Raw genomic sequence first — 20901 nt, forward strand, 5'->3', positions numbered from 1 at the left:
AGGTATCAGCATCACCTGGGGAGTGGGCTGCCCACCAGATGCCTGGGCCCAGTAGATTCCGAACCAGTATTTTCAAGGTGGGGCCTGGGCGTGTGTATTTTCTACAGTCCCCCAGATGATTAACATACATCAAAACAAGCAAACCCCAGGCTGAGGTCACGGAATGTCCCTGGGTGGCAGGCAGGACCGAGCTCAGGGAAGCCTGGGACCCAGTGGAGGGCTTCCATTAGAATTCACTCAAAACCCCAGCACTGAGCACCTTCCGGGAGTACAGAGGTGATGAAGATGTGGCCCCTCTGTTCAAAGGGCTGGCTGTCCTCTGGGTGGTGGGGTGAGTGCCTGAAGGAGGAGTCTATGACTCAGGTAAGAGACCTTCGGTCCCTGTCTTTTATTAAAACTGTTATGGATCCATCCCAGAATTGCCTCTCCTAGGGGAGGGCTCCTGCTTTGTAAACTCAGATGTGACAACCTAATGATCATCCTCAGAACGCACAGCAGGCCAAGGGACACCTGCTTCTAAATCTCTGTCATTATGTGACTTTTTGCTTTCACAGGTAGAAAAGTGCATCTCTCCTTTTTTGAGATTATATATATATTCACGAATATATATATATATATATATATATACTCACGAATCTAAGGACACACCTTGATGGATTTCTTTTTGTACATATACCCGTGTAACCACTACCTAGATCAAAGAGGGGTGCATTCTCATGGGAGGAAAGACCTCAAAGGGTGCGGACACATGCCTGTTCAGCTTTTCACAGACTGTAAGGAATGAGATCTCAGGGGTATGGCTTGCTCTCCTTGGCCACGGCCAGTCAATTTAACAAGTGTCTGGTGAGTACCCGCAACGTTCTGGAAAATCCCTGGGGTAAAGCAGCAGTGCCCCTCAACTGTAAGTCAAATATGAGCAGCTTGTGTTCTTAGGAGTCCAGTTTAAATTCCGGATTTTTGTGTCCTCTGTGTCCTTGATTATATTCATCGGTTTGGGACCTGTTACTTGGGAGTGGTAACCCCTTTCTGTTTCAGTCTGCCTTCCTCTTTCTTTAGTACTGTATTTTTATTATTTAGGGCCAAAGAAGGGCATACTATTACACAGCGGCTTGTAATGGCGACCTCTGGAGAAGGCAGTAACCCCAGTGGCAGAGCAATACCCTGGCCCCTGGCACAGCTGTGGGAGCTCGAGCCGAGGGTGGCCCGCCGACGCCTGTCCCAGGCCCGCCACCGAGCCACCCTGGTGGGGCTGTTCGGCAACCTCCGGAAAATGGTCTACTCCCAGTCTGATCTCACAGCCTCAAAGGTAAGGGGACCTGGGTGTGGGAGGAAAAGTCTCCAACGTGGAGGGACTGTGGGGTGAGGTGGGGACCGGCCTGGAGCCCCCAGTCCCCCCACCCCCACCCTCAGGACTGCAGCCGGGATGGGGTCAGTGATCAGAGGCCGGCACCTCGTGGCGCACGGTGTGTGGCTGCACGTGGGTGACGCGTGAGCTGGACCTTCCCTGCCCGCAGCAGACAAGCCTGGCATCAGAAGGGAAATAACGCCCCGAGAGGCCTGGTTAGCCAGCGGCTCCTGTGCCTGTCCCTCGAGCGGACAGGGGTGACCTCCGGCATCTGCTCCGGGACCCTGCCTCTCCACTCAGACACACACGCACACATGCACACACGCGTGCACACACACACACAGACACACGCACGTGCGTGCGACTTGGTTCTGGGCACCAACCAGATCTTTTCCGCAAGGCAGCAGAGCCGTCTGGGTAAGCATTTATCTGTTCCTGCTCTTGATTTTGCCTTTCTCCCTCGATAGCTTCTTTATTGCCTGTTAGTGCCTCTGGCAGAGCATGGAGGAAGGTTCCGGTGTTTCGGGTGGTGGTGCTAGAAGGAACGGAGCTCGTGTTATTGGAGGAGCCTTATAGGAGGTCTCCAGTAGGGGAGAGGGCCCTGAGATCTTCTCGCTCCCCCTGCCCTCTTGGAACAGCGGAGGCACAGGGGTCCGAAGGGACCTGTCAGCTAGTCGGTGGCAGGGCCGGGAGGAGGGCCTCAGCTCCCGGCTCCAGACCTGGTGGTCTTTCCAGAGACCAGCCGGTTGCCTGCGACAGTTTCTAGCCAGCAGATTTTCCCTGGTGGGCTGGTGGGTTTCAGTGGAGCCGCATTTAAGGACAGGGACCGCTTGAGGGGCATGAGCCCCCAGCCTCCTGCTGCCGGAGCTAACACAGCCTTCTCTCACTGAGGGCCAACACAAGAATTCCTCCTCAGCTGGCACGGGGCCAGGGCCTCTGTGACTGTGGCTTGATTGAGTGGCACCTCAAGCACCTTTGTGCAAGACGCCGAGTAGGGCCGAGAGGGTTTTTGGGTGAAAGAATCTGAACAGAGATCCTGCCTGCTCTTGTAGAAGGGTGTGGAGGGTGAGAGGTGCGGGGGCCACTGTTCCTCCTCTCTCTGCTGAGCCAGGCTCGGGGGCTCAGGGCAAAGAGCCCGTCCGGGCATAGCTCTGCGCCGTGTCCCCTCGCCGAGGAGGAATCTGCTACCTGTGCCCGGGGATGCGCCGAAAACCCAAAGTCCCCGTCACTGGCCAGTGAAGTAGTGTGCACAGATTGGCAGCATGACCAGAGAAAGAACAGGGCCCCCAAGTAAATAATCGAAGTCAAATATAGAGGAAAACTATATTTTCCTCTGTATTTGCACCCCCTAAAGTCTGTACCTCGTGACGTGGTGGTGGAGAGCCTGGCGGATTGGCCTGGGTCCATGTGAGACAAGGTACTTGCCAGGCTCCCGTCACCACCTCCCTTAAACACGGGCAACAGTAACGGCTTCCTCAGAGGCCTGTCGTGGCACCTAATAAGATCGCTGCGTGGAAAGATGTGGCATTGTCGTAATGGCTTCCGTCTTGGTCACTTACTAGTGTATTACCTCATTTATCTGCCACAATTCCGTTCTGATCTCATTTTACAGAGGAGGAAATGGAGGCTCCAGAAAGGTAAACAATTTGCCTGGAATGGCACAGCCAGGAAACAGCAGGCAGACCAGGTGTTCTCTCTCTTCTCCTTTTTTCCTCATCCTGCTTGAGGGACAGCCCTGAATTCTGCCTTCGTCATAGGCATGAAGAAAAGGTTCGCCCTAACAAAATACCAGGAATAGGGTGGCTTGAAACAACAGAAATGTATTGTCTAGGAGTCCTAGAGGCTCAGAGTCCAGAATCAAGGTGTCCACAGGGCCATGCTCCCTCTGAAGGCTCTAGGGGAAAAGCCTGCCTGCCTCCCAGCTTCTGGCGTTTGCTAGCAATTACTTGGCGTTCCTTGGCTTAGAGATGCCCCACTCCAGTTTCTTGGCCGTCTTCTCACTGTGTCTTCACCTCATCCTCCCTCTGTGCACATCTGTCTCTGCATCCAAATTTCCCCATTTAATAAGGACACCAGCCACGTTGGATGGATTAGGGCCCATTCTATTGACCTCGCTTTAGTTTAGTCTACGAAGGACCTACTTCCAAACAGGGTGACATCCACAGGTTCTGGGAGTTAGAACTTCAACATATCTTTTTCAGAGGGATATAATTCAATCCAGAACTAAGGTCCTAATTAGCCTGCCAAGAACATTCTGGAAGCACCCGGCTTCCATGGCTCTGTGTTGGCCCTCTAAGACTGCAAATGAGCATGGGGTGTCTGGGCCACAGGGCCAGAAAGGCCTCACCTCATCCTGATTAAGAACAAGCCTGAGATGCTGGGAACCAGGTAAAAGGAGTATTCGAGGGCCGCCTGGGTGGCTCAGTTGGTTAAGCGTCTGACTTCAGCTCATGGTCTCGTGGTTCGTGAGTTCAAGCCCCTCATCGGGCTCCTTGCTGACAGCTCAGAGCCTGGAGTCTGCTCCGGATTCTGTGTCTCCCTCTCTCTCTCTCTGCTCCTCCCCTACTCGCTTGCACTCTCTCTCTCTCAAAAAATGAATAAACATGTAAAAACATTTACAAAATAAAATAAAAGGAGTATTCGAGATCTCGCGATCAACTGCATTCTCCTGTCGCGGTTTTGGGGGCAGCAGAGTGTCGTGCTTCTCGCTCCCCTCAAGCCTCCTTTCTGTGCACCAGGCGGGACGCTGGGACGGCACCGGGGCTGTGCGCCCGTGGCTGCTTTGGCTTCCTCTCGCACTGCCCGCCCCGGCCCTGGCCACACCTGGCTTCCCCAGTCCCCTGGGGCAGCCCACGTCCCCAGCCGCTCCGTCTCTGTCCCTGCGTGGAGGCCTGCCTTTGAGACACTGCGCTCTCCAGAGCTCAGCTCGGCCTGCTTGCTTGGCTGCCGTGCTCTAGGTCGTCTGGACGCCTCCAGCTGGAATCAGTGCCCCTTCCCATGCGTTTCCATGGCCCTCTGCTTCTACTACCTTTGGTGCCTACTGAATTCTAGCCTGTGTTACAAGTCGTTTCCACACTTGCCTTGTCCTCCTGCTGGAAAGCAGGTGCCATCTGATTTACTCTGTGTCCCCAGGGGCCGAACGCACAGCTCTGCCTGTTGCACTTGCCTGATGAACGCATGGAACTCTGGACAGCTATCGGTGGTCAGCCAATGAACACTATTTAGCATTTCTTGTGTTTGCGTAATCTTGCAATCACCGTTTGACTTTAGGAATAGGGGCGCCTGGGTGGCTCAGTCGGTTGAGCATCCGACTTCGGCTCAGGTCATGATCTCGTGGTTCATGAGTTCGAGCCCTGCGTCGGGCTCTGTGCTGACAGCTTAGAGCCTGGAGCCTGCTTCGGATTCCGTGTCTCCCTCTCTCTCTGCCCCTTCCCCGCTCATGCTCTGTCTCTATCTCTCAAAAATAAATAAACGTTAAGAAAAATTTTTTAAAGGAATATTACACACAGGAGAGAAGGAAGGGGAGAAGGAGGAGGGGAATGCTTATGACTTAGCCCTGCAGCAACAGAAAATTCAGAGTTCAAGTTGACAGGGCATTTGGTGTTTTTTGATCAGCTGAAGTGTATGCATCTAGCAAATAAGAACTATTTATTTCATATTAACCAGCCAGTTGCTCATTGCGATAACTGAGCAGAAGTTAGTTCTGGGTCTTGGCGCCAGCCTGGGGCTGCTGTTCGGCCACAGTTCACTCCATCTTCAAGGAGCATATATAGCTGTTTGCCCTTCGGAAGCCCTAGTAGCTTGCAGAACACAGCCCTGTTGCCAAATATTTTAGCATTTCTGTGAGAACCGTCTCCAGAATACAAATTGAATGCTTCCGAACAAACTTCCCGACCTTTTTATTGACAATGTCAAGGAATGTGACTTTGCATCGGAGGGAGCATGGCGTCAGCCTGCGGAACGGACTCCTGTGTCCACGAGACCGCAGCCTCAGGGGTGGAAGGCTGGCTTTTCAGCATTGTCTGTCTCGGTTCCCAGTGGCAGGTTTTGAATAAGGCGAAGAATCATATTCAGGAGCTGGAGCAAACCTTGGACAATCTTCTGAAGATGAAAGGTAATAGACCCCTATCGGCCACCCCCGTCTCCTTCCCAGGGAAAGACTGGTTGGTCTTTCCACCGAAAGCAGAGCGATTGGATTAAGCCAAGTGAGCAGGTATTTCCTGCGTGCCAACCGTGTGCCAGGCACTGTGCTGAAGCCAGGAGTGCAAGGAGCTTCGTGCCCCTGCACTCAGGGAGCTTACAGTCTGGCAGGACAGACGGAAGCCATCAGGTACCTGATCCCATCTTGAGAGACCAGAGAGGAAGCAGACCGGCACTCATCACGCCCAAAAGCAGAGCCTGGCTCCCTTTCTTGGCACTCAGTGTGGGAACGGTGGCTGGCGAGGAATTTGGGCTTACTAAGCTGGTGGAAACTGAATTCTAAAAGGGATACTTTTGGTGTCTTGATGGAGAAGGGCCGATTTAAGAAACTTCTCCCCCTTACCTCTAGAAGAAGAGGTGAAACTGGACCCTTGACACCCTAACCCGAATCTGGGTGGGCTCAGGGACCACTCATGGCCCACCTGGATCAGAAGGGCAGGAGGGAGTCGACAGAGGCTGGGCCTCCCCATTTGTGACCCTTGCCTCCACCTCCCCAATAGAATCCTTCAGGCTGGAGGACGGGAATGCAAACAGCTTAGAGGAGGTCAAGGCAGAATATGCCAGCATGTACTCTGGAAATCACAGGTAAGACTCCCAGGCACCACCGTGCAATCAGCAAAGGAGGGATCATCTCATTGAGGCAGACAACTGCATTGGCGGTTCCCAAATGATCAACCACTGATCCCAACCCCATCCATTTCCATAAGCCATCCTTCCCCTACCAAGTTAAGATACACCCTGTATCCCATACTAAAATCTTATCGATAGGGGCGCCTGGGTGGCGCAGTCGGTTAAGCGTCCGACTTCAGCCAGGTCACGATCTCGCCGTCCGTGAGTTCGAGCCCCGCGTCGGGCTCTGGGCTGACGGCTCAGAGCCTGGAGCCTGTTTCCGATTCTGTGTCTCCCTCTCTCTCTGCCCCTCCCCCGTTCATGCTCTGTCTCTCTCTGTCCCAAAAATAAATAAACGTTGAAAAAAAAAAATTTTAAAAAAAAATAAAATCTTATCGATACTTATATCATGTGCCCACGTGAGAATGGCTACATTTCTTTTTAAATCATAATAATTAGGATTTTTCTCTAGATAGATTATAGACCTATTAATTAAAAGTGTGGCATCAGCTCAGGAATAGATTAATTATATTTTATAGTTATTGTATTTTAATTCATTAAGTTAGGAGTGAAATTCAGTGTCTTCCTTCAAGATCATTTGTATTTCTTTTCCTGGCAACCTTTAGTGCCTATTTTTTGCCCATTTTCCTGTTGGGTTGGTGGTCTTTTTCCCACATGGCTGTAGAAGTCCTCTGTATAGACCAAGCAATTAGCCAGCCATCTTTTAGGATATGACTTGCAAATAATTATCCTTTGGTCGTTTGCTTTATTATTTTGCTTTATTATTATTATGTTTTTGCTTTTTGTTTTGGCCACGCAAAAATGAAGTCTAATCTGTCCATCTGTTATGGTTACTCAGAAAAGCTTCCTGTGCTCTGAAATTTAAAAAAGAAAAAAAAAAAGAAGGGAGCCTGGGTGGCTTAGCTGGTTAAGCGTCCAATTCTTGATTTCAGCTCAGGTCATGATCTCACAGTACCGAGATTGAGCCCCACGTCCAGCTCCCCACTCAGCATGGAATCCCTCTCTACCCCTCTTTTTTTGCTTCTCTCTCTCAAAATAAATAAACATTTAAAAAAATAATGTTAAAAATAAAAGAATCTTCCCAGGTTTTCTTCTGGTGCACTTGCTTCTTAACTCAACATGATGCCTAGGAGATTACTCCTATCAGATGAAGAGGTTCTGGGTTACAAATCCTGGTTTTCCAAATCGTGTCGTGCTGTTCTGCTCTCTTAAAACTGCCTTTTGAAGAGCAGAATTTGAAATTTTTGATAAAGTCTAACTTACCCATTTTTTCTTTTTGAGGTTGAGGTTTTGGTGTGAACCTAAGTATTCAGTGTTTTGGGGTGCTGTTATAAACGGCACTTCTTAAAAATTCAATTTCCAGTTTTTCATCACTGGAATATAGAAATACGATTGGTTTTCATATATTGACCTTGTATCCTGCAACCTTCCTAAACACGCTTCTTTGTTCTAGTCACATATTTGGAGATTCTTTGGGATTTTCTACATAGATTATTGTGTCGTCTGCAAATAAAATGAGTTTTACTTCTTCCTTTCCAATCTGTGTATCGTTTTGTTCTTTTGCTCGCCTTGTTGGACTGGCTAGAATCTCCAGTACTATATTGGCTAGAAGTGGTAAGAGTGAACATCCCTGTCTTGTTCCTGACCTTAGCAGAGACATGTTTTGTCTTTTACTGTTAAGTATGATGTTAGCTGTAGGTTTTTCATAGATGCCCTTTATCAGGTTGAGGAAGGTCCCTTCTATTCCTAGTTTGCCGAGAGTCTTTGTCATGAATGGATGTTAAATTTTGAGGAGTGCTTTTCGGCATCTATTGAGGGGATCGTTTGGTTTTTCTTCTTTAAGTCTGTCATTACAGTGCATTCCACTGATGGAATTTCATCAAAGTTTGAGCCAGCCATCCTGCATTCCTGGGATAAACCCCACTTGGTCGTGATGTGTACACACACACGCACGTGCACACGCTCACATTAAAATTGTGTTCAGAATGTCAGTGTTCATGAGGGGCATTAGTTTGTGGTTGTCTTGTTTCTGTTTTCTCACCAGCCTGGTCTCAAATAAGTTTTGTCATAATGGCTCTGCCAACTGGTGCCCAATTGAGGCAGTTGGGAAGGATGCTGAGGGGGAGGAAGAGGAGGAAGAAGAGGGGGAAGACCAAGAAGAGGAGGAAGAGGAGGAAGAGGAAGAAGAGGAAGAGGAAGAAGAGAAGAAAGTGGAGCCCTTACACTCCCCAATCACCTTGTTGCCAGACCTCATGGAATTTGAACGGTGTGAACGGCTGGGAGGGTGGCTTCACGCATGGCCTGAACTCTTGTGGGGAAGGGGTCAGAGGCTCTGTCTGCAGTAGGCTGCATCCCCGGTGCACTTCCAGACCAGGCCCCAAATCGAGGAAGCTCCAGAATTTCCGTCTGTTAGGGGCTTGGGGTGGGGTTGGCAGAAGAGCTAGAGAAACAATCTTGAAGTTGCATTGCACAGCACATACCCTGAGTTTGCTTAGACTGGGTATTTATTTGGGGTGACTTTGTGGGGGCTATGATGGGGATTAGGAGGACCAAATACCCCCATACACACACACACACACACACACACACACACACACACACCAGCTGCATTACTGGTCTTATAGTAAGAAATACAGTGGATGACTGGCCTGGACTCCCCAACAGCCACCCAGTGCCCCTCCACAGACTTAAGACCCATGGCAGCCATGTTGGCTTCTGGAGGCCAATAGAAGGAGGCTCGCTCCACAGCTGAGCCTTTCTGGCCCTGAAATAAAGCAAGCGTCATATCATGGCTGCACATTCATGGGGCTTAGAATTATAAGCACTTTTCCCATGGGTTGAGAGGTGAGCAGGGAGCGTGGGCTCCTTGTTTCCTCTTCTATTAGGCAGAGAGCTCCACGGGAACTCTGGGAAGACGTGGGGGAAGGACCCTGGAGCCCAGGTCTATATCATTCCACGGCCCCCCAGATGGCTTCTGCTCTCCAAGTGTCAGGGGCATGCAGACTAGAAAGGCTAAGGCCCTGGTAAACCACAGAGCTGTGGCACTGCTCGTGTGCCGTGGACCACCCCACTAACGGACACCTGAGGAGACGGTTTGGGGAGGGACCTTCGGCCACTGGCTTCAGGTCTGGGAGATGACGCCATTTCTGTTCCAGGTATCTCAACTTTTACAAACAGATGATGGACCTTCTGATCGGGAATGGGATTGTCTCCTCACAGGAGGTGACACTCCCCATCGTCTCTGCAGCCATCTCCCACCTGTGGCAGAACCTCTCTGAGGAGAGGAAGACCAGTCTCCTGCAGGCCTGGGCACAGAGGAACAGCGGCCTCCTGGGCCTTGCTGGTACCTATCAGGAGGCAGGCTGTGCCGAGGGCAGCATGAAGGACAGTGGGGTTGACAGCCAAGGAGCCAGCTGCTCACTCGTCTCTACCCCAGAGGAGGTGAGCAGACCGTCTCTGGGTCAGGGGGAGGAGTGCGCGGGAACGATTCCGTTGCCTTTGGCCTGGAGACACCAGGGGTCTGCTTGGGGTCATTTACCAAATGTGGGGTAGTGTTTAAATTCTGACTCAATTCATGTGTTTCTGATTTTCCCGGCCTAAGCGCCACCACCGCAGGATGGCATTCCTTTTCCTCCTGCTTCCTGAGCTTTCCCCGGGGACCATAGAAGAGAAGGCTTAAAAGGTCATTATCAGTTGGGATTGTTTTCGCTGCCAGTTACTCGCTCATTAAACCATGAAGGGAAAGGTGCTTCTCCCATGCAGGGAGGTCCCAAGGTCAGGAGGGCTTCCCATTAGTCTCAGTGAGGTCACCGTGGACTCGGTCCTTCCCCTCTCCCTGCTCTGCCTCATCGTAAGGCTGACTCCTCACCTTGTCTCCCCTCCCCACCTTCCCGTGTGACTGTAGAATGGCAGCTAGGAGCCTTTGAGCTGTATAGTCCCTCCTCCACATCAGGTAAGAGAGAGATTCATGTGGCTCTTTCTTAATGGTCAAGGAAGACCGTTTCCAGAAATTTCTGCCATACCTCTCCTGCCCTCCCATTGGCCAGATTGCCAGATTACTGAGCCAATGACTGACATCATCGAGAAAGTATTATGTTTGGACCGGTTAGGCCCAATCCCTGAGAGGAGGTCAGTTCCCACCCCCAAGAGCATTGCTGCCATTCAGTGAAAACAGAGGAATTCACTATCGACTATCGGCCTCTCAAAGCAGTGTGTCTGGTGGCATTAGTGGTCACTCAATGCTGAGATCGAAGCGGGCCCCTCAGCTGCGCTTCCAGAATTAGAACAGCCTCAGGAGGCTGCCGCTGCCTCACGGCCCTTCTGACCTGCTTCTCCAGCTTGGGGCGGGCAGTTCTGTGCTCTCTGCGCCTGTCCTGTGCTTTGCAGGACACTTAGTAACCATGGCCTCCACCAGGTCAGGCGCACCCCTCTGCTTGCCCTGACTTTCCAAGCACCCCTTAGCGGGTGGTCCCTTTGAGGAGATGTTCTGTGGCTCTGTGGGGAGCCTTAGAGCCAGACAGCTTCCTAGTGCCAGGGACCCCGGGGATACAGCCCTGAAATGCTCCATCGTCCAGGAAGTTGCCCAGCCCTCAGGGCCCGGGGCCCGGACAGCAACAGGATGTCACTCACCTAGTCCAGGGCTTCCGGTTTACTGATGAGGCCTAAGGAGTGAGGTGGCTTGTCCAGGATGCTCAGCTCCTGCTTCAGAGGTTGTATCTCCTTCATCAAAGAATTTTTCAAATCTTTCTTTGGTCACCTGTCTGTGGTCAGCCTTCCGTGATCTCCCCTGATCCTTCTCAAGTGGAGTCTAGTAAAAAGGCAGGTACCTGCCTAATACCTCAGACCCACTGAAGCGGAGTACCTGACCCCTCAGGTGGCTCAGAACCTTCATTTTTTAAAATGTTTGTTTATTTTTGAAAGAGAGAGAGAGAGGGAGAGAGAACGAGTGGGGGGGGGGGGCAGAGAGAGAGACGGAGACACAGAACTCGAAGCAAGCTCCAGGCTCTGAGCTGTCAGCACAGGGCCTGATGTGGGGCTCGAACCTGTGAACCACGAGATCATGACCCGAGCCGAAGTCGGAAGCTCAACTGACTGAGCCACCCAGGCGCCCCAGAACCTGCATTTCTAACAAACGCCCCAGGTGACTGATGCATGAGGGCATTTTGGAAGGAACTCTCAGTGCAGATATGCAACAGTCAGCACCTTTTGTGTATGTCCCCTCCCCTGCCCCAGTTGGACTTGGGCTTCTCACCTATTTGTCCATTAATGTTGGCTTCACCACGAGAGGACCTGAGTTCTCCTCCATAGTGGTCAAAGCGGGGCCAGGAAACCAGTTGCTGAAGACCTCATACCCAAGGCATGTCAGCCAGCCTCGATGTCTTTGTAGCCCCGAATCGCCTGGCCCTGAGGTCTCACACAAAGAAGGCAAAAGGAAAACATATGCCAAATGTGCGGACAAGTGTTTCAAGCTGCAAACCGATGTGTACAGGCGTGTATGTGCATTTGCGGCACGAACCTTTCCTCAGGGAAGGGCAGACCCAACCCAGAGTCTAATGTCCCCAAATCATGGAAGCAGCTGATCTTTTCCAGAAAGGGCTAAGGGTTCACATTCTTCTGGCAGCAGAGTTCCTCAGCAGTGCCCAGATGAGGGCTCTGCCTCACTGCCATCCCTAGGCTTGGGCCAACCCAGGGCTGGGTGACCAGGTGAACAGAAGAGAGAACAGTTACGCCCAGGGCAGGGCCAGTCACTACTCTGGCTTCTAACTTAGTTGCAGTGAAGTCTTTATAGGTCGTGGTCCATCTGGAGAGGTTCTGCTGCAGAACAACTGTGTTTGGGGCCAGCTCCTGGAGGCAGGGTCAGGTGTGCCTGGGAGGGTCTGAGAACCAAGGCCCCGTGAGTGTGCTGGGTGCTCCAGAAGGGCCACAGAGCCTGGCAGGGCACCCCTACCCCCGGCCAGGCTAGCTGCGAGAGTCGTGTGCACAGCTGAGGACGGTGTGTGGCCCGGAACTTCAGTGGGCTGACTGGTCAAAGGCAGGAATTTCGGGCCCAGGACCCTGCCTCCCGCTTGCGGGGGAAGAACACAGAGTGGATGGGCTTCTGGGCTGGCCCTTTCAGTGACCTCTTCCCAGACCCTCTTGGAGCTAAGCAAAGGGATATTATATTAGAAAGAAGTTTCACCATAAAATATCTAAAAGATCAGGAGAAGGGCCATCCGGGTGCCTGGGTGGCTCAGTCAGTTCTGCTTCCGACTTCAGCTCAGGTCATGATCTCCTGGCTCAGGAGTTCAAGCCCCACTTCGGGCTCTGTGCTGACAGCTCAGAGCCTGGAGCCTGCTTTGGATTCTGTGTCTCCGTCTCTCTCTCTCTCTGCCCCTCTCACACTTGCCATCGGTTTCTCTCTCAAAAATAAATAAACATTTAAAAAATTAAAAAAAGAAGAAGAAGAAGAAGGGCCATCCACATGGCCAGAGTCCCAAGGGATTCAGTTCAGGGGAAGCAAATTGTAAGAAGATAAGAAAGACAGACATAAGACCTCCAGAGATAGAACAGTGTCTCAGGTAAGGGGAGAGGCCCTATGGGACCTCCCAGAACCTGCCAGCTATGGGCCAGAGAGCTCCCTCTCCTCTTCTCAGGGTGACTGCCCTCGTAAATGGGGTATCAGACACAGGGAGGCGTCCCTGGTGAAAATTATGTAAGAATGTCCCGCCCAGTATCTGGGACATTCTTATGCTAAAAACAAAAAACAAAAACGATTCTTTATTTAAAATTCAAATTTAACGAAGCATCCTGCATTTTTATTTGCTAATCCTTGCATTCCTAAGTGTATATATCACATTCCTGTGGAATATTTAATATTCTTCAAGAAAGTAAACAAAAGCAGGACTGAAAGCCATCTAAATAACAAGACTGCAAAATCGAAATATCCAATGTAATACGCCCCAGGAAATGACCAGAGGGAAATAGGTCAATGTGTCAACAATAGACCTCTCTGGGTGGGCGGCTTCTCCGTGGTTTTCATTTCTTTCTGTTTCTATTTTCCAAAATCTTCACGATGAACATGTGTTTCTTTTACAAAGCAGATTGATATTCAATAATAGCTAACGTTTTGGAGGCGGGTGCTTCACCGACCTCATCTTATTTAATTCCTGCAGTGTCCCTGTGGGTAGGCGCTATTGTGATCCCCTTTACATAAGAGGAAGATTCGAGAAATGAGGTCACTTGTCTGAAGTCACACGGCTTAGTGAGTGGCAGGACTGGGAGCTGGCCCTCCTGCAGCCTCACCCCAGCACCCTCAACGTCTCTCCGGCTGTCCTGGCTGACAGATGACTGCCAGCTTGGGGATCCTGGGCTCGTGTAGCCTCTGCATCTCGGGAGGTGTAGATGAGCCCTCTCCCAGGGCAAACTGAAGCCTGACTCTGGCTGCTGCGTCTCACGCCTGGGCTCCCACCTTCTTTAGAAAGAGGAGACCGCAGTCCTTGGTGCTCCCCCGTCCCTTGTGGCCACCTCTGGGGTTGGCACTTTGTTCTGGGCGGGCAAGCGCTTACTGTGCACAGCCTGGGAAGGTCACCAAGCAGAGATCCTGTGTTTGGGCCCCGACTTTCACATACCCATCCTTTGGGGAGTGAGGGTTAAAGAGAGAGCCTTTCTATTCGTGTCCGCCAGCAGCCCAGAGCAGGTGCCAAACTAGTGCTGACACATCACGTTCTGTGCCTTCCTTCAGATACTCTTTGAAGATGCCTTCGATGTGGCAAGTTTCCTGGACAAAAGTGAGGCTCCAAGTACTTCTAGCTCTAGGTGAGGAAAGAGGTATGAAAGAGTGTGACTGTGTGTGTGGACCCCTGCGCGGATGCTTAGGGGCCGCTCCCCTGCAGCCCCACAGAGGGGCGCCAAATTCCGCAGAAGTTCTTAGAGATCCACTTTTGTCTGTGGTTCGAAGCGGGCTGGTCCTAGGATCATGCCACGGAGCTGAGGCTTCTTCTACGTAGAAAATGCTTCCATCCCGGCCCAGGGCTGAGACGTAGCGGGTCATGAGCTCGAGGCTGTTCACACTGCACCATCTTCCCAGGGTGAGGGGGGCCACGGGCAGGTTGCTGCGGTTGTCTGGTCTGAGAGGTGGGCAGGGGCTCCGGCCCCCCCACCCCACCCTGAGAGGCTAGGCCAATGTGGAAACGGGCCGTGCCCTGAGCTGGACAGGGGAGAAGTGGCTTTTCACGGTGCTTCTGGGGATGGAGGTGGGAAGAGGGGAGGAGGGCACAGCTGACCCCATGAAGCGAGAAGACACAAAAATAGGATCTGGGGAGACTCCCAAACAAGCAGCTTGACTAAATCCGTAGCGCAGGGGCTTTTCGCAAAGAGAGCTTGATTGGGACGCAAATTCCTTTGCTGCTTTGGAAAGCTGTGGTCTTCTAACCTATAGGCACAGGTACCTGCGCCCGTGTCATGGCTAAAAAAAAAAAAAAAAAATCCCGATTATTTAGTTTTTCTTCTTTGGGAGTGAGGAGACACTCCTGTCCTCATCCCCATCAAATATCCCCACTCTCTGCCAAGGCCATGCGGCCAGGCTGTCCCCGGTCACCTGACAGCAGCCTGTGTCCCTCCCGCCTGCCTGCTCCACTCGGCCTCAACAGACTTGCCCAAACTCTCCAAAGCAGTTTGATGAGGTGACTCAAGCTCCTCTCAGCTGTGTGTGGGGTTTGGTTCTGCTGAAACGGGCTGGAAGCGGATGGATGTCCCGGTTTCTGAGCTGGGCTTGGGCTGTGGAGACAACTTCGCCAACCTGGAACTCCTTACTATGACGATGGAACATGAGAACAACCTATTAAAAACGTTTCCTGCTCTCCCTGGAAAAGGCATGGATTGCTGCCGGAGGGTTCCTACGCGGCTTGTGGGACCTCGGTCCCAAGGGAAGTGAGGTCAACATGCAGGCTCTCCCCGCATGACTTAAGGCTTCTTTGAAGTTGTTGGGAAGGCAGCGGGAAGGAGTCTGCAAAGCAGGCCTTCTCCCTGCATCAGGGCTGCGTTCTGTGTTAGACCTACGGAGGGGAGGCATCTCAGGGGACTGAGCCCAAGTGTGGCGGATGCCCCCTGAGCTCCGTCAGCTGCCACAGGGGGACCAGGACCGTGGAGCGCGGCTATGCGAGGGCGAGCCTGAGGGACAGAGGCAGTTTAGCTCCCTTCTTCCAGAGGCCACAGCTCAGAACGCTAAATTAGGGCGCAGGAGCCAGTCTCCCTGTAGTCTCTCTTTTCCCGTGGGCTCCATTGAAGCCGAGGCAAGGCAGACCTCCAGGCTGTCTGAGAATTCAGCCGCGTGCTTCCAAGTGCGTGGTTCACCCTGTAAGCCACATATTTTAGGGGGTACCAGCCGAGGCCGAAGATTAGGATTCTAAATATTTGCTGTTTCTTCTCCTTTGTCAGTTCAGCATTTGCCGGCAGCAACCCAGAAAATCCAGAGGAGAAGTTTCAGCTCTACATGCAGATCGTCGATTTTTTTAAAGGCCTTTGCTGCGTTAACACTCAGTTAAAACAGGTAGGACCGAGCAGAGTGATGGGAGGCCTCCGCTCACCTCCCGCAGGATGCCAGAAAGGACTCTCGAGACGAGAGTCAGCCTGATGCACCCTGGGGAACAGATGTCCAGGGAAGCTGAGGGACGAGACTGACGGATGTTCCCCGGGCAGGCCTGAGATGGGGACCTGGCTCTTGGCAGGCATTTGTAAATGTTGTGTGACTGGGTGACAGCTTTTGGAGGGGCTGAGCTGTTCTGTCATCTTCTGAGCCCCTGTGCTAATGTTTGCTGTCAGCTTTTGAAGGGCATTAATTTCCGCTTCCCAAAAGCTGACTGTGTCATTAGAAGGTACGTTCCAGAAATTTTCATGCGGGGAGGGGAGTGAGGCGTGAGGCACCAAGGGCACAGGCCGCTTCAGATTCATAACCGAGGAATTTCTCTCCGAATTTAGCAAAGACACAACTGTTAATTTAAAAAGGTAAGCAACAGGGGCGTCTGGGTGGCTCAGTCAGTTAAGCGTCCGACTTCGGCTCAAGTCATGATCTCACAGGGCGTGGGTTCAAGCCCTGCGTCAGGCTCTGTACTGACGGCTCAGAGCCTGGAGCCCACTTCAGATTCTGTGTCTCCCTCTCTCTCTGCCCCTCCCCTGCTCGTGCTCGCTCTCTCTCTCTCTCTCTCTCTCTCAAAAATAAACATTAAAAAAAAAACTATAAGAAATAAAAAAGTAAGCAGTAATAATGACAATGCTTGTCTAAAATTAACTAGGACGGCTTTTCAATAGGTTAAGGTATCATCCTATTAGTGGCCCTCTTCCTACTGACCCTTCCTTGCCTCTGCCGCGACCACTCTGAATCTCCACTTGGGGCCCAGGGCCCCCCCTCCGCTTGCTCCGCACCACCCATCAGCTCTTGGCCGTCCGGCCCTTACTGCTGTGTCCGCCTTCTCTTGGACACAGGAAAGTCAGTCCACTTTACCGAGGCCAGTCTTTGCTTTCCCTGCTTCCTTTTCCCCACATATGGTAGAAAAGAAAGACCAGGGGCGCCTGGGTGGCGCAGTCGGTTGAGCGTCCGACTTCAGCCAGGTCACGATCTCGCGGTCCGTGAGTTCGAGCCCCGCGTCGGGCTCTGGGCTGATGGCTCGGAGCCTGGAGCCTGTTTCCGATTCTGTGTCTCCCTCTCTCTCTGTCCCTCCCCCGTTCATGCTCTGTCTCTCTCTGTCCCAAAAATAAATAAACGTTGAAAAAAAAAAAAAATTAAAAAAAAAAAAAAAAGAAAAGAAAGACCAAGCAGGACTGGAGTATCCGTATAAAGCAGAGAGATGCTCGAACTTGAATCCTCTCGGGAGCTAACCGAAAATGCAGATTCCTGGTGCCCCGGCACCCGAGATTCTCATTCACTGTTGTGAGGCAGGGCCCCAAGAATGCGTATTTTGAACAAGCTGGCCAGGTGGCTCTGGGGCAGGAGGCCGCCAGCCTTTGCCATACGCTGTATAAAGAGGGAAATCTCATTCTCTTCCCCATCCACCTCCCCTGTCAGCTTGACCGAGGTCGTTGGATGAAATTTTAATTAGCACCTGTATGGTGTCCTAGGAAGGCTGTGTTAGCACTCAGCACCTGGACAGCACCTAGGACTGGCTTAAAATAACAAAAATGTCTTCTCTCACAGTTCTAGAGGCCAGAAGACCAAATCAAGGCCAAATGTAGCCAGAAGCTAGAGAAGGTGCAGGGCCACGCCGCCCCAGAAGGCTCTAGGGAAGAGTCCTGCCTTGCCTTTTCCTAGCTTCAGGTGGCCCCCACAGTCCTTGGCTTGCAGCTGACTCCCTCGAGTCATGGTCTCTGTCTTCACATGGCCTTCTCTCTTCCATGTGTCTCCCAGTCCCTCGAATCTTCTTATAAAGACAACAGTCATTTGGATTAAGGCCCCCCCCCCCCAAATCCAGGACGAGCTCATCCTGCAATCCTTAACTTATTATACCTGCAAAGACCCTCTTTCCAAATAGGGTCCCAGGTGGGCGTGAACTGGGGTGGATAGGCTACTATTCAGCACCCGAGACCAGCAGATACCTCTCGCGACCTGCTGCTTTTGCAAATCTGCAGCTCAAAAATGCCTTGGACACCATTTTCGGGGGCTTAGGGAACTGGACCCTTCTGAACAACATTCAAGCCCTTGGTGTGACACAGACTTGAGTATGTGGCCCCTCCTGGGATGCTTGGCCTCCTGGCACCCCTTGTGCTCCACTCCGTCTTTTTCTCAAGCTTTGCTGTGGTCTTCACCCTGAATGAGGGCCCACATGACTTTCCTAGAGACCACCTAGTTCCCTCTCGGATACGCTGGCTCCCCACGCACCCTGTCTTCCTCAGTAGAGCACCGTGAGTGAGGACGTCAGCAAAGTCTTCTCCCAAGCTGGCCATCACCCGGGGGACTATGTCCCACATTCACGAGGTGGTTGACTGGGCTTAGGGATGCCTCCCGGGGCCCCTGACCAGCAGGGTAACAAACTACAGGGGTCACTTTCTGCCAAGGTGGGGAAAGACAGGAAGAGCAAAACCCAGGAACATACTTTTAGGGGGAGAGGTAATAGCGAGTCAGGTCGGTGGGGGTCATTGTAAAGGGAATAAAAAACCCCTGCTAAACACACACCGTGATGCTGCTTAAAAAAATTATCTCATAGTCAACCCATGTACATAGTTTAAAACTTGAAAGTTACCAAAAGATATACAAAGAAAACTCAGTCTCCTACCAGCGTCCCTTGGCTATGCCCCCATTCCCTTCCCCAAAGGCAATCACCGTCACCAGTTTCTTGTGCAGCCATCCAGAGATACTCTACAGATATTTGTATATTCTTTCTCAAACACAAATGATAGTCTACTTTGCACACTGCCTTGTACTTCACTCTTTTCCTTTTAAATAGTATACCCCACAGAGAGAGAACCATCTCATTCCTTTAATTTCAAATAGCTGCATGGTATTCCCTTGGTGGGTGCACCATGGCATAACTCACTGTCCTCCATTGATGGGCATTTGGAACAAGCTTTGATGCTGTCCACCCCCCCCCCACCTCTTACGCGATCCTGGAAACCCCCAGGATGGAAAAGCAGCCAAGAAAACCCTTTCTGAAGATCATAGAGTGTGGAGTTGAGTGAAACGGAAAAGGGACCTGCCCCCCGCCCTCCCCCGTAGCCCTTACTTCCTGGCTAGAGAAGCTAGAGAAGATGCAGCAAGAGATGGGGTGGACTCTCGGGGAGACATGGGGGCCTTCTCATCTGCCTGGGGACTGGATTCCTTAAATAAAAACTGATCCTCTTCCACCCTGTGTTTTGCAGGAACCAGACCTCCCCGTTGATGATGAGATGATCATGTTGAGGTGCATGGAGACCTTCGATGATGAAGACCTGTGACGCACAAGGGCTGGGAAGGGAGGGGGTGAACGGGGGTGGGCAGCTTCCAAGTACTATGCCGACAGCCAAAGCCGTACCTGCCTCAGCCTTCCGGGACATTTTGGAGTGGCTGTCCCAGAGCATTTGGATGGTTTCCGTTTCCGATTGTTATAAAGTATTTGCAAAGTAGTGTGGCCCTGTGTCAGTCCCTCAGGGTTGTTTGGTGTGAGGGGTTGGCCGGATGCCAAGGCACACACCTGCTCCTGCTGTGTTCCTCTTCACGGGGGTCCTGGGGGCAGCCTGGCTGAAGCCCGGGCCACGGGCCTTTCAAGAAAGGACAGGTGGGGTCTGTCCCCAGAGGTGCCATGACACTGGGTACTTTCAGCACACCTTGGAGTCACGACATAGTTCTGGTGGGTTCTAGAGAGTTCTGGAGGCCACTCACTCATCCTGCATGCCCTGGGAGCCCAGGAACGGTGCTGACCACTCGTGTGCTGTAGGAGCTACAGGACATCGGGGCAGAACCAGCTTCCTCTGCTGCTTCTGGTAATGAAGACTCCTAAATGGAGTTCAAGCCAGATCCCAGAGTGTTCTGAGTGCTTTCTGGTGAGGCTCCTGGCCGCACATACGGGATGTGATAGTTGATTCTATGTGTCAGCTTGACTGGGCCACGGAACCCAGGTATTTGGTTGAACATTATTCTAGATGTTTCTGTGAAGGTATTTTCAGATGAGAGAAACATTTACAATAGTAGACTTTGAGTAAATACAGAATAATTACCCTCCTTAATGTGGGTCGGCCTCACCTAATCAGTTGAAGGATCAGATAGCCCTGAAGCCTGAGCTCGAGGAAGAGGGAAATCGCCAGTGACTGCCTTTGGACACAGACAGCAACTCTTCCCAGTCTGCCTGCCTACTCTGCAGATTTGGGACATTCCAGCGTCCACAATCACATGAGCCCATTCCTTAAAATCTCTATGCGTGTGTCTGCACACATATGTAATATGTAGACGTGCTTGTGTGGACGTGCGTGTACACATGTGCGTGCACACACATCCTACATCCTATTGGCTCTGTTTCTCTGGAGACCCCTCATCAATACACCGAGCGTGCACAGAAAGGATTCCCTGGCTTTTTACCGTTTCCCATCATGACCACATAAGAAACTGAGGCGCAGGTTAAGGGTTAGGACCCAAGCGCAGTCCTGCCTGCCCTGAGCCCCAGTGCTGGCCCCTCACCTCATGTCCTGTCTCGAGCCCACCCCCGAGGCCCCCCCATGGGAGATACGCGAGGACTGTCGCTTCACTATTTATAAACAACCAAAATGGGGGGGGGCAGGTAGGGGCTCTCCACTGGGGGCTGTGCTGAGCAGAAAGAGGGGGGCTCAGCACCCGTGCTCACAACCACCCCCAGCCACTCCAGCAGCCAAGAACAAGGCAGCACGTGGGAAGGAAGAAAGAAATGTCTACAGAGATGCCGGCACATAGTAGGTCCTCAAGCAATGTGGGCCTAATCAGCTCTAACCAGCCCCCACCCCACTCCTGTTTAGTCCTCATTACTGGAGCATCGCGTCCTACGGGGGCCCCCGGTCTGCGTGGACCTCAGGGGAATACAGCATCCTTTCTCCCCGCAGCCACGTGCGAGGGGCGCCCCTGCCTTCACACCTCAGCCCCAGCGGCCGTCTGCTCCCCACCCCGCAGGGCTCACTGGATATGGCACAGCCCGGGATGGATATGTGGCTTTGAAATCCCCTCAGATGCTACTCATCCTCCCTTCCTCCCCACCTAGGACTCTTCCGACATCAGTCAGGTATCTACCTGTATCTTGACGATATCTTTTCCCTTGTTA

The 20901-nt window shown here is 52.0% G+C and overlaps 1 protein-coding gene across 1 annotated transcript; it reads left to right on the forward strand.

Annotated features, from left to right (window-relative positions):
- The first annotated feature begins 1114 nt into the window (after positions 1-1114).
- STRA8 (stimulated by retinoic acid 8) lies at positions 1115-19222 on the forward strand. Its single transcript, XM_030308502.1, has 8 exons — positions 1115-1306; positions 5384-5459; positions 6046-6130; positions 8220-8441; positions 9331-9616; positions 13896-13969; positions 15590-15701; positions 19001-19222. Exons 1-8 carry the CDS (start codon positions 1115-1117, stop codon positions 19073-19075), a joined length of 1122 nt encoding a protein of 373 aa, XP_030164362.1. The 3' UTR covers positions 19076-19222.
- The last annotated feature ends 1679 nt before the right edge of the window (positions 19223-20901 follow it).

Source organism: Lynx canadensis, chromosome A2, assembly GCF_007474595.2.
Source record: "Lynx canadensis isolate LIC74 chromosome A2, mLynCan4.pri.v2, whole genome shotgun sequence".
NCBI lineage: Eukaryota > Metazoa > Chordata > Mammalia > Carnivora > Felidae > Lynx > Lynx canadensis.